This window comes from Dermacentor albipictus, chromosome 4 (genome assembly GCF_038994185.2).
Source record: "Dermacentor albipictus isolate Rhodes 1998 colony chromosome 4, USDA_Dalb.pri_finalv2, whole genome shotgun sequence".
Classification (NCBI taxonomy): Eukaryota; Metazoa; Arthropoda; class Arachnida; order Ixodida; family Ixodidae; genus Dermacentor; species Dermacentor albipictus.
Genome location: NC_091824.1, coordinates 158,046,206 through 158,061,500, shown reverse-complemented (window position 1 = coordinate 158,061,500; position 15,295 = coordinate 158,046,206). Strand labels below are relative to the sequence as shown.

Genomic DNA, 15,295 nt, shown 5'->3' with positions numbered 1-15,295 from the left:
CTGACTAAAGCCCTGTCCCTTGCGTTTTGCCTGCTACCTAATGCTAGTGTAATGTAACAGCACCTATTCCTTCTAAACAGAATAATAAGTTAAGAAAGAGCACTGTCTTTTTTCTTTACTTTTGTATTTGAGCTTTATTGCATGTTCATGAGCCATGCGGCTTCCGCACGTAAACTCCTGCTCTTCTACGCTCGTAACAAGCGTGGTCGATCAGTCAACTGGAGCCTGAGCTTCGAAGCGGGTGCACTTTAATTGAATTCGCGTTCGACTCCACGTAAAACTGACTTCTCTAAAGGATCTTCGTTAAGTTTTCTGGTTTTATGAACCGAAAACTGCGTGCTATAAGCATAGCATCCAATGGTTGTCCTTGGCTCTACTTTCCGTTTACTGCAGTCGCAACATTTCCTGCTTTTCTTTTGTGTCTTCCTGAAAAATGCAGAATGTCGCAAGGCATGGTGCACAATGTCTTGATTGACTAAATATGAAATGGACATATTAGAAAGAAGTGATACATCGGCGAACTCCCTCACGTTAGATTTCCTACAATTCTTTTGTTGCATTCATAAATGTTTCATTCATGTGCTCCTTGGTGTGGGCTTTTGATTGGTCTTACCTACATTTCTCTGTTAATTTTTGCTATTTGCTATTGGCGACGTGCAATTTGGATTTGCTACTCGTTTTATATTATGTACAGCTACTGTCGAGCTCTGTATGAGCTACAATGCGAAAGAGCATCAAACCGGTCTCACGTTGTAGCTCATACTCAGTGAAATAGTACATTATCATATAATATACCAATATTCTGGCTTTTATTTTTATTTTTGCCTTTGTCGTTATTTTTTCCTTCTAATTTTTTTTGTGGCGCTTTCTTTATGCCAGTAAAGAGGGGCACACGGCTTCATGCCGCTGTCATTTATGGGAGAATTTACCACTCGGCCTCCCATATCGTGTAAAGTGATACTTGATGTGAATAAAGGTAAAGCTCAAGTCGGCTGTCCCAGAATCACATAAACCGGCGAGTCTGATTTCAGTGAGCCTGAGGTTAAGTCAACCTTAAGTTAAATAAATATTTTGCGAGTGAACCTAAGTTCTGTTTATTTTGCCCACAACTGCAACAACTATATAGTATGTCGCCATCCCTGTACAGAGTAACATGCCACCGGTTGTATACGCGCAGGCAAAAATCTGTTTTTCTAATAAATACCTTCTCTCTCTCTCTCTCATGATGAAGTGAAAGGTGCGAAACAAGTGAAAGATGATAAGTGGAGTAAATTGATTTGTATCCAAACGCGGTGCAGGCAAGTAAAATAAAAAGAAAGCGCAAGAATAAACTATATCCCATTCCTCATAGTCCGACGTATAGATTGCAGAGAACAGTTATATAAAATTGCATTCATAAAAGAATGAATGCAGTTAAAGTAGGAACTACAAAAAATAAAGATTTATTATTTTTTTAAAAGGTAAATATATTTCTGCGAATATAAAAAAATTGCCTAAATTAGGTAAATAAGTTCCACTTTATTTTCATTGTGATGTGCACAACTTTCTTTCTGTATGACATAGTAATGCATTTTGGAAATTTTAACTACGTACATGGAGAGACGTTAGCACTTTCAGACTCCCTCTAAGTAGTCGAGAGTTATTTAGCATGAATGCATAGTTTTATGAAACCTTTGATTTGTAGCTGTTAGGCCAAAGGCTTATACTAATCATTTCTTTTAATCGAGGCGGTATAATATTTTACTACTTGAATGTATTTGAGTCAGGTAACCTTGGGGAATCACGTTTATTTACGCTTTTTTCTTTGTGTGTATGTGTGTGTTACCAAGGTGAATGGCGTCATGGTCACTTTTTAGTTTCTACTGTTGAGTATAGGACAACTTCCAAGCAACCTGCCAGTCGTAAGTGCAGCATGACATTTGAAGTGACCTTCAAATATCAAGCTTCCTTACACAGTATTTTACACCATCCAGTTTTTTTTCTGTAAATTAACCTTGAGGCCACAGGTGCGGCAGCATTTACTATGTTAAAAGCTTCCTGTGTTGCAGGTTCGGAGTCTTTCTGAAAGTCCCGCTTGGAAAAAAACTCTACTTTGAGGCGGAAGCTTCTGCTACATTTGCTGCATGAGCGAAATAACAGAGCATCACCGACGAGAGTTGAGTGATTTCATTTTCCCTGTACATTTGCAGTACTGATGCATTTCTAAGCTTAATGGCATTTAAAAAAAAAGTTTCCTGTGGCAAATAGCATAATTCTTGATCTTGAGCTGAATTATTAGAAGAGGCGGACACCACTTGCGCGAGAAATGGAAACGCATATTAAAGTGATTAAAAATTAACTAATTATATTATTAATTAATTACGTTTCAGCACATATTGTAATTTATAAATTGTACCCGGTGAGCTTGCAAGACGTATCTACTAGAAATGAATTTCAAGGACGACGCCAGTTTCGAGATATTATTTCCCAAAATGGGGAACAAAACACATAGGCGTATTAGTTATGTTGTGCTTCAATGTATGAAAGAGCGCTTTGTTAAAAAAGTAAGGCATAAAAAAAGATTGCATTCTTACGGCATGTTTGATGGCGCATATCTTCTAACTGGCGTCAATCTGGAAATTCATTTCAAGTGGATACGCCTTGCAAGTTCACCACCTGCAATTCATAATTTGCAATATTGGCCTAAAGTAATTAATTTAAAATATAGTTAGTGCGTTCTTATTAATTAGTTGAGCATCTGTTTAGATTAGTCGTGCAAGAAATGTACATGTCTATCTGAATAATCCAGCTCAAGGACTAGAATTATGTTATTTCAACAGGCTATTTTTAAAAAAATTCCTAAAGCTTAAAAAAAACGGTCACTCGTATGGTGGCTGTGTATCCTGTGGGCTACTGTGCAAACCGCGTGGCGTTGTCGCTACGATGTTGCCGTTGGCGTTTACGTTGTCGCTACATTGGATGTTCTTTTACTTTGACAGCAATTACACTGTAGGCGCGTTTCTACCATCGGCGTCGCCGTGAGGTTCCGTATAAATTCCAAGGGCAATAAAATTGTCACCACGCGCCGTATACTGTATGTGCGAGTTAAAGCGTGCGAGGATGAGCCGGCGCTCGTGGTTCAATCTCGCCCACGCAACGGAGGAAAGCGGGGAGGAAGCGCGCCGCCTTCCGTCGCGCGCAAGGCTTTGGGTGAAGAGTACGGGGAGGAGGGGGCGGGCGGCCGGGCGCGCACAGCCGTGCTGCTGTGTCTTGAAAGCCAACTGCGACCAGTACAGAGTCCACGCTGCGCTGTGTTCGCGGCTTAGTTCGCATCGATGCGAGCGGAAGCCCGAAGGTCCATTCGCTCGCTGCTGCTTAAGAGCTTTGAGAGCGAGTTTTCGTGGTCATCGAGTGAGATGTGTTCATGTTTGCTTGTGTGTGCGTGACACCATGCTTGTTATTGAGTTAGTATTCTTACGTTTACAACTTTGTACGGCCGATAAAACTACTATGCTTCTATAAAACATTTATCAGTGCTTTGCCTTTCGGGCGAAACTGCCGCTATTTCTAACCAACTATCTTATTCTTTCTGCATCTTCTATTGTGGGTATTTGTCACGTTTGAAGCTTATCATCCTCATTGTCATGTACGCCTCGTTTGTGCCGCCGACACTGCTTACACGAGCATGGCCACAAGAAATTGCACGCACACAGTGCACTCTTGACAAGAACAATTTCTACCCAATGCACATAATATAGCCCACGTCCACTATATGATTACTTGTTCTGGCGTCCGAAATACTTGCACAGAGGCCACTACTGTCGGAATCTGTGGGGAGCGTAATGCGTTGCATTGACTTTTGATACGTTTAGTGCAAGTGCTACGTTTTTGTTTCCTTGTTTAAAAGAAAGTGGCAGTTGCACCCGGAAGGCAAAGCATCGATTGCGATAGCAAATTAGTAGACAGATATGCTTGGTACCTAAATTAACAAGCATGGCAATTATGGTGTCAGGAGCGCACAAGTAAATCTGAGCACATCTCCCTCAATGACCGCAGAAACACGATTTCAAAATGCTGGACTGAGAAAGCGCGGCCACAGCAGCGAGCGAATTGACCTTCGTGTTGTCTCACGCTTCCATGCGAAAGAAGCAGTGAAAACACAGGCGGGCACGCAGCTATCGGCAGTCTGCGCACTGTGTCCCCACCGCAGATCGCTTTCAAGATAGGGCCCATGCGACCACGCCATACGCAGCAGCCAACGGAGTAGAACGCCCCCCCCCCCCCCTTTCGCATCCCCTCGCCGGAGCCCTGCGCGCGACGGAAGACAGCGCGCACTCTCCCCGCTTTCCTCCTTTTCGCGGTCAAGATTGAGCCGCCATCGTCGGCTAACCCTTGCATGCTTTCACTCGAATAGTCAGCATACTGCACGCAGCGACGATGCTATGGCCTTTGGACTTGATACGGAACATCACGGTGACGGCGACGCCAGAAATGCGCCTGGAGTGTCCATATAATTGCTATCGCAATAAAGAAATGGTTGCCCGAGAGCTCAGTGGTTAGCACCTAGCAGTGGTTAGCAGTGGATGCCCACTGCTTCACTGCCATGCATATGCTCGGTGCTGGTGGAGGCGGTTAGGGAGAAGCTTTCTTTTTCGTTATGCTGTAGCAAAAGCGAAGCTGGGGATGACCAGATGCCTTAGCGCCGACAAAAAGCGTCGTTGTCTTCCGTCGATGATGGCAACGGTCGTCATCAGCGTAACAAATTGGACAGACAAGGCAAAGCCAATTACGAGAACTAGACTGCAGTGGCTGCAATAACTTGATATTTCTTGCAAATGTTTTCTTACCGACTCCCAGAAAACATTATACCTGCTTTTAAAGGTGCTGAATCATAGGTTAAGCAAGGAAGAAACCAGGAGGAAAAAATAATTACGATTGTGCAAACAGTAGTGACTTGCTGTTTAAGGCCCGAGCTGCCTGCCTGAGTACAAAAAAAAGACATACAGGATAAAATATTCACCGCAGGATGTGGTACGAGTCTACTGCAGCGAAATTCTGCAAACTGGTTAGCACACATCACAAGGAAATGCCAAGATATTCACACAGCAAGACCCGTCGGTAACGTAAGCACTGGGATTAAAAGAAAAAAGATGGAAGGATTAACTGGCTAGGAGTCCAGATAAACAAGAGACGTTTCGAGTGTAGGGGGAAAAAGGCAGGGAAAATATTAATAAAACCGGAGTCGTTATAGGAATAGGTAACTATGCAATATAGAAATGCAAGTCCTAATGAAGAACGAACAGATCAAGGAGAGACAGGCAGAATGATAGCCTGCGATATGTGTAGTAAAGCCTGATTTGATTAAGCATCATAGGTCACTGCATATTTGTGACCGCTACGTTTCCAAGGAGGTGCCAATAAATATTATAACATCATCATTATAAGCAAACACATCTCGCTCTGGCATCTCGATATCTGAAAAAAAAAATACATTTTTGTAAGGAGTATTTGCTTTAGCTTTTAAGTTTATTTAATGTAGAAATGATGCAGCAGTTAAGACACAAACAGACTTTTACTTAAATAACCACGTGAGCCATAATGAAACATGATGGGAACATCTTCAGCTTCCTATGTGCGACACATCTGGCAGAGCATTGCCACTGTACGAAACAACACCGCTGAAGCAATGCACGAAGCATTCGAAATAAGCTTGTAAAAGTGAGGACTTCATTCTGATTGGCGATGTAGAAAGGAGTGATAAATTGCTGCAGCAGAAAGTTGTGCTCCCGATTTAACACATGATTTTATCATCACATTGTCGCCCAGCCCCCCTCCCGCCTGCAAATGTGTGTTGACATTCGTAGAAGCAGCGCATTTATTGTAGTTGTTATCCGAAGAATAATTTTAAAAAGGGAATTATAAGATATAACTTCCGCAAATTGCGGAATTTTTTGCGGCGAAGCTGTCAAGGGCCACTTTCCCCACTATCGTGTCCGCGTGTAGAAAAAAATCCCGAAGATAGTACAATAACGGGCCGACCCGCGGTGGAGGTGAAGCAGGCGTTAAGCACTCCCAATATGTGAGCCGATCCCAAAGACAATGCAATACCGGGCCGACTCGCGGCGGAGGTGCAGTTCACCATTAAGGGGCCCACATGCAGGGCTTCGCTGGTCATTTTTCTTCACAGAGTGGAAGGGCACTGAGTTTTTTTAAATATGGATTCCCATCCATGATAGCATACTGGATTATGCTTTATTGCACATGATCAGACACATTTTCTTTGTCTCCAAGGATAGTCTCCAAATGCAAGCTTGCCGGGTTAAACTCATTATATTTACTTCATAGGAGAAAGACGATCTGCGAATGTTACGCCGTTTGCGCTTCGTATAGCTCAGCTGGTGTCCTCTTGACCTATGCGTAATGGATACCGGCTGGCCGTCAGTGATAAGTTCAACTAACGAGATAACAACTAGCAAGATAAATAACGATTAACGCTATCTAAGAAGGCGCTCGTGAATATGGCATGCCATAAAACAAGACCTTGCATTTCAGTCATTGGAAGATTGCCGCGTCATTGCTCTTTTATGTCTGTTTCAGAGGTACTGTTAGGGTAATAACTTTCACTGTTTGCCGCTTCATGCTCCTGTGCGCACATCTCGACGCATTCACAGCGCACTTAGTTTCATGCGCATTCATGGTGAAACGCAGGCATTTAACTCATCACTACTACCTAGAGCTAGTGCACATTGGAACGGTCTCCCGGATAGCATTTCATCCATCTCTAATTGTGAAGAATTTCATGATAACGTGATTTCGTTCTCTTCGACTTCGTTACGTGGTAATACTGTACAGCGATGTTGTACTTAGCTATTTTTGTCATGTAATTACTGTTGTCCCCCTTACTCAATGCCCTTCAATGGGCATGTAAGGTATTGTGAATAAATAAATAAATAAATTTGTCACGATTATCATTAATCAGAACATTCAAAAGGATTGCGGGAAACTTCATTTCCCCATCGCAATGAAGTCTTAAAGGCGGATAGAAGTCGGCCCTTTGTGTAAATGGAGAATAACTAACGAGAACTGCAATCGGCCATATTGTGCCACGTGTCGTAATTGTTAGTTCCTAACCCGACAAACCTAATGCGTACTGCATTTGTTCTACGCTCGGACTATTCGGAAATATAGGTTCAAGTCCTTTTCATCGTTGTTTATCATAAAAACGATAGCGACTTAGTAGATTTAGTTTACTTTCACCGATGACAGTACTTGAAGTAGCCAAATACACAAGAAGAGTACCAACACCTACAAAACGCTAGGATTCCCATTGATTAATTGATTGACTGCTTTAACCACTTTGAAAAACAAGCAAAGACTATTAGTTACTAGAAAAGCCGTTACAGAGGTCTTGAAATAATTTTGACCTTCCGCATTCCTTAAAGTTTGGCTTCATGAAAGTATAGGTGACGTCTTTTGCATTGCGCCTACATCGTATTATCGGCACCGTGACCCTGAATCGACTCGCGACGTCGCGTTTAACAGTAAACTGCGGTAGCCATTGAGTTAGCTCGGTGGTTCGCTAGCGCTTTGTTCGTCGTACTCGCGTTTTCATCTCGCCAGACTTTTCTCCTTGGAAATCGCCTTGCATGGTCGCGTGCGGGAAGACAAGAGAGCGAGAAAAAAAAACACAGAAAAAAAGAAAATGCCACGGAGTGGGGGGGGGGGGGGGGGGCTGGCGAGCGAGAGAAGCCGAGCGTCCCGTTTTCGGCCGGCTTGTTGCCGCTGCGTCGAACCCAACCGCCGCCACCGCACGCCGGCGCCACTGGCGCCGACGCCAACGCGCCTGACCCGCGTCTCGGGCTCTTCGGAACCCGCGACGACTTGGGCGTCCCGAGCGCGCCACACGCGCCGGAACCGGGAGCGGAGAGCGTACTGGCCCGGCCCGCCCTTTTTTTTCCTTCGCTCCCCCGCCGGCCGCACTCCCGTTGCCGCTGCGCCGTTTCGGGAGAAAAGGAACGCCGCCGGGAAGAGGGGCGAAAACGAAGCGGTCGCTGCGCGGCTTCAAGCGCGCGCGCTCTTCGACACACCCGCCGGCGTTGTCCACGCGTGGGGCCCGCTCGGAGAGGCGAGCTTCCGTGGCACCGGAGAGAGCGAAAGAAAACAAATAGAGTGCTGTTTGTAATGATTAGACCGGACTGCTGCTTCGGGACTGCCCGCCGGCGCGTGCCCACGTTGGGGGGATTTCTCTGCTGCCGGCTGCTGTGGATAACCGCCCTCGTCGAAGGTGAGTCAGACGCACGAGGGGGCAGCGTGGTCCGACGGGTGTCGCCGGGTGGTTTAATGTGCCCGTCCTGGACAGTGTTTAGTCTGGTTTGCCCCTGGTTCGCACTGGGCCATTACGCGTAGATAACATCACTGTTGCCTCGCCCGCTGGCGCGCCTTTAGCCACGCACAAACAATTCGCATCGGGATATACGTGAAGGGAGCATTCGTCTCAACGGGAAAAATTCTTCCGTGCTCTCAGATTAACCGAGGCTACTGGAATAAGATATCTGGCAGAATTAGGGCGCTTAAACTGCGCAGAAGTCAGGAATCAGGAAGAAGTTAGTGAAACACTCAAAAAAGTTTGGACTTAAGAATACTGCAATTATATAGTGCGGCACAAGATTACACGGTCTGATAAGATGAGCAGTATTGCAGAAATTCAGTATATACGTTTGTTTGAAGCAGAACAGGAGTAATTGGAGATCTCTAGCAGCTGCCTTGTTAGTGCAGCACGCGTGATCAGCAACGCTCAATAAAATACTCGTGAAGCTAATCGAATTCTATGTTTTACCCCTGAGACATATCAAAGTGGCACAATAGAACTGCTATAGATGTGTCTGATTACAACCGTTACTCAGTGTCGCCACACCGCTCAAGACGAAGTCATCACTTGAAGCGAAAGTGGACGGAAAAAAAATAGTTAGGTGGTACTGTAAATTGGAAGCTCTTCTAGTAGGTCTGGGTGGTCAATTTAGACTACGAGATGCGTTGTTAGAGGTGCAGTACCTTGCCTTGCCTATTCATAGATCTCGAGGCCATCCTTGCGTCAACAAAAAGACTCTTCTTATTGGTGCTATATACTGTTTGGCTGCTCCTAACAGAAGAACGTTAACTGGGGATGAAAGACCAGCGTCCAAAGTTTTCAAGGCGGAAGTGCTTTACCTACAGCATCACTGTACATAGGGCGGTGAAAGGCTTTCGTAGATTTCACTACACGTTAATTAGGTTTTTTTTCAGTATTTCAGCCATCTTTACTAAGACCTCTCATTTCATTATGGTCTTACGAATTAGACATGTGGTGTTTATGTCACGCTAGACAAAAAAAAATCTGAATTTCATGTGCAGGATGCTCAACATTTGCCTCGCACCAGGACAATGTGATGGTGTCCAATGGCAGTATGCAAATGCAAAGTTGGCGTCCTTGTTTTGGAATCGGAAGCTCTTCCACATATTGCATGAATCACACTGACAATGAAACGCGCTTAGTCTTGAAACTACGGTAAAGAGTTAGTCAAGAAGAACCTATCATGTAATTTTCCACTATGTGATCAGTGTAAGTATAAGCACCTCGTCAGGAAAAGAAAATAACCGGTGCAGTTTGCACCTGAAGTATCATAGACAGCTCAAGCAACAACTTAATATTTTTTTAAATAAAGTTAGTAAGCACGTTCTGCTTTTTGCGAAGGTGTCCACGACTATATGCAACAGCAGAATTAAAATGTTTGTGGCTAGAATATTCTGTTCAAGGGTAAAAACAGACGCCGACCGAAAACATTAAAAGAGAAGAAACCAAGACGTTTCAGCTCCCATACGAGGGCCTTGTTATGGCCTTGTTATACGAGGCCATAACTCCCCGTATGGGAGCTGAAACGTCTTGGTTTCTTTTCTTTTAATGTTTTTGATCGGCGTCCGTTTTTACCCTTGACTATGAGCAATCCCAACTAGACGGGTTTTCGTCGAACTCTCGATTTCATTAAAATATTCTGTATCAGAAGTATACGTTTAAAATAGCATAAGCATAAGATTGTAGCCCTTGCAAAAGGCACGTTTAAGAAGAAACGAGAATGGTTTGCTTCTTGTAGTTTTTCTTGGCTTCAAAATCCACTCACATTTCTAGTTTGCTAACTGGGTGTGGTTTTAATTAAGCTGTGTCTCCTCTGTTCAACACACGACGAGGGTGTTTGGGCAGGCAGTTCTAGAACCGCGTGCTTACTAGCTGCTTCTCCGGTTCGGTCCTGCTTTCTGCAAGACAGTTCCACACATAGGTGATACTTCGAGTACATGGCTATCGTTCGTTAACTTCTAGAAAGGTACGTCATATATTCATGAAATACTTTTCGTTTCTATGAATTTCATGTTTCATTTACTTTTTTTCCTTGTACCTCATTTTTTCGGCACTTTATTTCACTTACAGCATTATTTCCCAGTTCTCAGATCTCCAGTCCCATTTTTGGGCTATTCGTGAGACATAGCAATGCGTTTCAGTATTATTTTGTGGTCAGAAGTGGTGCCTTCTGTCATATAAAAAATCGAAACACCATGAGGAATAAGAAGTTCTATTTGCGTTTATTGATGTGATTCTTTTGAGTCTTTAAATGACAAATAAACTTTGCACTGTATTCTTCAATGTTGCTAAAGTAAATACCAAACCTATTCCAATAAGTTTAGAACTTAACGCAGCTGCAACAAGTAAGCGTAACAAATAATTTATTGCTTCGGTAACATAGCTGCTGTCAAGCAGGCACTTTAGAACCGTCTACATGCACAGAACAATGGCGTGGTGCATCGCACATCACTGCTTAGACCCCTTGGCTTTTAAAAATTTGTGGTTGCACCAGAAACAAATAAGCAAGTGAGCTTAACAAAGTTTACATTACGTCAAAACACTCTAAGCATAACCTCATTAACGAACTTATGTATATTGTCAGCTAAGATGGGTAAATCATGGAGTTTAATTTTTACATTCAGATTGCATGTGGCGGCTCATAGTGTTCAAGGTCTTCAATGAGGTTAATTCAGAATACCAAGCCCTAATGTTGCGTGGTAACATTCCACTTTTTAAGGATACTAATGACACGTCGTTGAAATAATAGTGAGATCCATTGTAACAGAGATTTGAAGGCATGAATCCCCGTTCAATTTTTCGAATGTCTGCACGCCGTACAATGAGGCCATGCCTACTAAATGATTTCTCAACACTGCAGCGCCACTTACATGGTATGCTGTAAAACCGTTGGTCTAGGTTGACCTTCCCTACGATGATCCCAGTCAATGCTCTAGTAAGTGGGAAAAATAGCCGTTACGGAAATTAACGGAAATGAAACACGAACTATTTCGGGCTGTTTTCACATTGCCATAATGTGACACTGAAAGACAAGAAATACGGTAATTTTGGGACGTAACACCTTTAACCATTCGACAGAGAACATCTACGTGTTGTTGTGCCATTACCACAAGCCCGGATTCCGAATCTGCAAGATGCGGAATCTATCCTGCGAGCGCCATAATTCTCCCTTCACAAGTCAAGATGCTGCGCCTTCGTGCGGGAGAAGCCTCGGCGGAGCAGCGTGTTTTGACGTGCCCGCGTGTGCCCGACGGCCCGGCGCCGCACCTCCCTTGCCTGGAGGTCACCGCGCGCGCGAACTTTGAACCGAGTGGCCAGCGCGGTCGCTGGTTGGACCCCTCGGACGACCGTCGTGTGCTGACTTTGTATTGGGCCGGTTGAGTGACAATGGGCCTCGGGGATTATAAAAGCAGTGACAAGCCGCCTGAAAAACAGGATCCGCCGACCCCACCTGGAGAGAGGGTCGCTCCCGACTGGGGTGAGATGTGTCACGCGTTTTCGCCGGACGCCGTCGTGCGAGAACAGTCGCGTTTGTGTGAGCTCTCGGCCCCAGTGCCGATCCGTTTATGTCCTGTATGATAACCTGTATATAATGTATAAAGTCCCTTTTGTTATTCTCATCGACGCCAGGCTCGGAGTCTTCGCTACCAACGCTCTGTCACGAAACGGGTGAAGAGCGCTACGGGACCACAAAGCCGTAATCGTGGTGCAGCGGTGCAAGTTCGTAACACTGGCGGCACCGGTTGGAAGTTCGTAACACTGGTGGCAGCGGTGGGATGACATAACACTGGATGGCAGCTACGGGATTGACCGGCATCAGCTACCTCGGCGCGGTGAGTGCCTGAAGTTTACCTCAAACACCAGACTTTCTCTGACACAGGTTATAGTAGCTTAGGGAAGGATTTGGTGTTGCATTGTGATAACCTTGTGTGTTTCAAGCCTAGTAAGAGTGTTTTGAAAACCAGGGGATGCTGAGGGGGTAAACAGGGCAGTGTGTGAAATACTTGCATATGTCTTACTAGTAGTGTTATAGTAGCGTACGGCAGGTATATTCAAAAAGGGTAAACAGCAGGAGGACAGTGTGAACGATGGAGAAGTACAAGGTGAAGGAACTTCTCGAAATTTGTGAGGAGTTGGGCATTGAGTTGGGCTCAACCAAAAGAAAGAATGCGATCCTTGAGGTCATGAGGACTGGGGACGTAACGGCTGAGGAAGCCGCAGAGGCCTTGGCGGGTATCAATGAACGTCGGGAAAGGGAGGAAAGGGAGAAGGAACGTTGCGAGCAGGAAAGGAGAGAACAGCAACGTCGCGAGGAGGAAAAGGAGGAAAGGAGAGAACAGCAACGTCGCGAGGAGGAAAAGAGGGAGAAGGAACGTTGCATGGAGGAAAGGAGAGAGATTCGTGAGCACGAGCTTAAAATGAAAGAGTTGGAGACCCGAAATAGCTCGCCAGCGCCTAGTCTCACTTCTAACGTTCCAAGAATACGCGATCAACTTCCACCCTTTGTCGTCGGAGAGGATATGGCCAAATACCTCGTGAAATTTGAGCACGTGTGCGAACGGAATAGCATTGAGCGATCCCTCTGGGCACAGAATCTGTTAGCGTTGCTTCCTGGGGAGGCATCAGACGTAATAACTTGCTTATCGAAAGAGGCGTTTGAGAGCTACAGTGATGTGAAGGAAGCGCTACTGCGGAAGTACAAATTGTCGCCCGAAGCTTTCCGGCAGAGGTTCCGGTATGCAAAAAAGGGTAAGGAGTCGAATGTTGACTTCGCGTTTCGTCTAAAAGCCGACCTGGTGGAATGGCTGAAGGGCGAAGAGGTTTTCGACGACCGCGACAAAATTGTCGAATGCATCGCGTTGGAGCAGTTCTACCGTTGCATTGATGAGGATGTCCGGCTCTGGCTGCAAGATAGGCTAAAGGAGGTTAAGCTAAACAAGGCAGCAGAGTTAGCGGAAGAGTATTACACCCGCCGCAGCTTGCACAGCAAGGCAGTGCGCATAGAAAAAGCAGATAGAAGAGATGGGTTTTACGGGAAGCCCGACGAACGGAAGGAAATCACGCGTCGCGAGTTTCGGGACGACGAGTCCCTTCCCAAAGAAACTGTAAGGGATGGACAGAATTCATCTCAGAATGATGACGATGGTCCGAAACAGCGAAACGAAATGACGCGTTCTTTTGAAAAACGGAGACCGTTAACCTGCTACAATTGCAAAAAGCAAGGGCACATCGCTGCAAGCTGCCCAGAGAGAATTGCTTTTGCAACGATACAGGAAACTCACAAAAACATACGTCTATTGGAGCCCTATGTGCAGGAAATTAAGGTAAACGGCAAGAAGTGCCGAGCACTGCGGGACTCTGCAGCAACTATGGACGTTGTTCACCCGTCTTTCGTCTCCTCGAGTGATTTTACGGGAGAGTGCGTTAGGATACGGCAAGTGGCCGAGAAGGAGAGTGTCTGTTTACCGATCGCAACGGTTAGCATTGAAGGAGAATTTGGGAAACTTAACACCGAAGCCGCTGTGTCAGCCGCCCTCCCGGAGCAATTTTCCTACCTCTTCTCAAATAGCTCGGAGCAGTTGCTGAGGGATCACGGCAAATCATTCTTTGCCGACGTGGCGTACATGGCCCCCACGCGATCCAAAGCGCGCCCGCTGTCGAGGGAACTTGACTTAGCGTCGGTGAGCGAACAGCGGTGCGGCACACGGACCGATCACGGTAACTTGAGTGGCGAGCAGTCACGGGAGAGGCAGAGCTCGGAGGCTGGCCTAGACGAGCGGGTCCTGGAAGTGAGTGGGAGTGACGCGTGCAGTGCTAGCCGCGATATAGACTCGACGCCGCAATTAGGCGACGCGGGCTCCGCACTCGCTCCGGTTTCCGCCAGCCGGCAGGAGCAGGCTGCAGTTGAAAGAAAAAGTCTGATTCGCGAGCAACAGGAAGATTGTTCATTAGCCGATCTGAGGAAGAGCGTCAAACGGGGAGTGGAAAAAAAGGGGGTTTCATTTGGCAAGGAACCTGGCTTATTGTACCGCCGCTACACGGATAAGCAGGGTCGGAAATATAAGCAGCTTCAGATTCCGCGAAAATATCGCCGGGAAAAATGAATGACCTCATTTGCTTCCTCAGAAGTATGTTTTCGGTCCAAAGCGATTTCAAGGGGACCATTCTATTTGTAATTATTATTGCTGATTAATAATTGTTTCTATTTTGGTGTGTTGTTGATTTGAAAACTGATTGTTTGAGCCTTGTGTGCTAGATCGTACACCTGCCTCTTGTTGCAGCGGGAGCAAAAGGGGATAGCGATTAATTAGGTTGATTTGAATTATGGCTTTGTCTGGTGTTTGACGGGAGACAGAGGGCACTTGTTCGGGTTGGGTGTTGCCTTTTGCCGGTCGGTTTTGCAAGCTGCAGAACGACCAAGCGGGACCAGTGGCGAGAAGCAAGGTCTTAGGAACGACCCGAGCGGAGCTGGTCAAGGTGCCTTGGCGACGACGTGGTGAGCAGAGCTCCTGTCCTGACGAGTCGGACCTGGGCACGTGAAGTTACCTGGCGTCCCGACAATGGACGTGAACTTGGACGAGCCTGACGAACGTGCGCGCCTGGCATCCGAGCCACGTGGAGGCAGCTCGTCTTCCCGGCGCCTTATCTGAGGGCGGGGATGCTGTTGTGCCATTACCACAAGCCCGGATTCCGAATCTGCAAGATGCGGAATCTATCCTGCGAGCGCCATAATTCTCCCTTCACAAGTCAAGATGCTGCGCCTTCGTGCGGGAGAAGCCTCGGCGGAGCAGCGTGTTTTGACGTGCCCGCGTGTGCCCGACGGCCCGGCGCCGCACCTCCCTTGCCTGGAGGTCACCGCGCGCGCGAACTTTGAACCGAGTGGCCAGCGCGGTCGCTGGTTGGACCCCTCGGACGACCGTCGTGTGC

The 15,295-nt window shown here is 46.2% G+C and overlaps 2 protein-coding genes across 3 annotated transcripts in view; one reads left to right on the top strand and one right to left on the bottom strand.

The window, feature by feature from the left end:
• Nucleotides 1-15,295, bottom strand: part of LOC135915792 (uncharacterized) — a 382,578-nt gene that overhangs the window by 197,517 nt on the left and 169,766 nt on the right. The window lies entirely within an intron of this gene.
• Nucleotides 7,866-15,295, top strand: part of LOC135915793 (uncharacterized) — a 92,613-nt gene continuing 85,183 nt past the window's right edge. Inside the window, exon 1 of the mRNA XM_065448934.2 lies at nt 7,866-8,263. Within this exon, the coding sequence (XP_065305006.2) occupies nt 8,161-8,263 (103 nt within the window). The 5' untranslated portion in view covers nt 7,866-8,160. The remainder of the gene's footprint in view (nt 8,264-15,295) is intronic.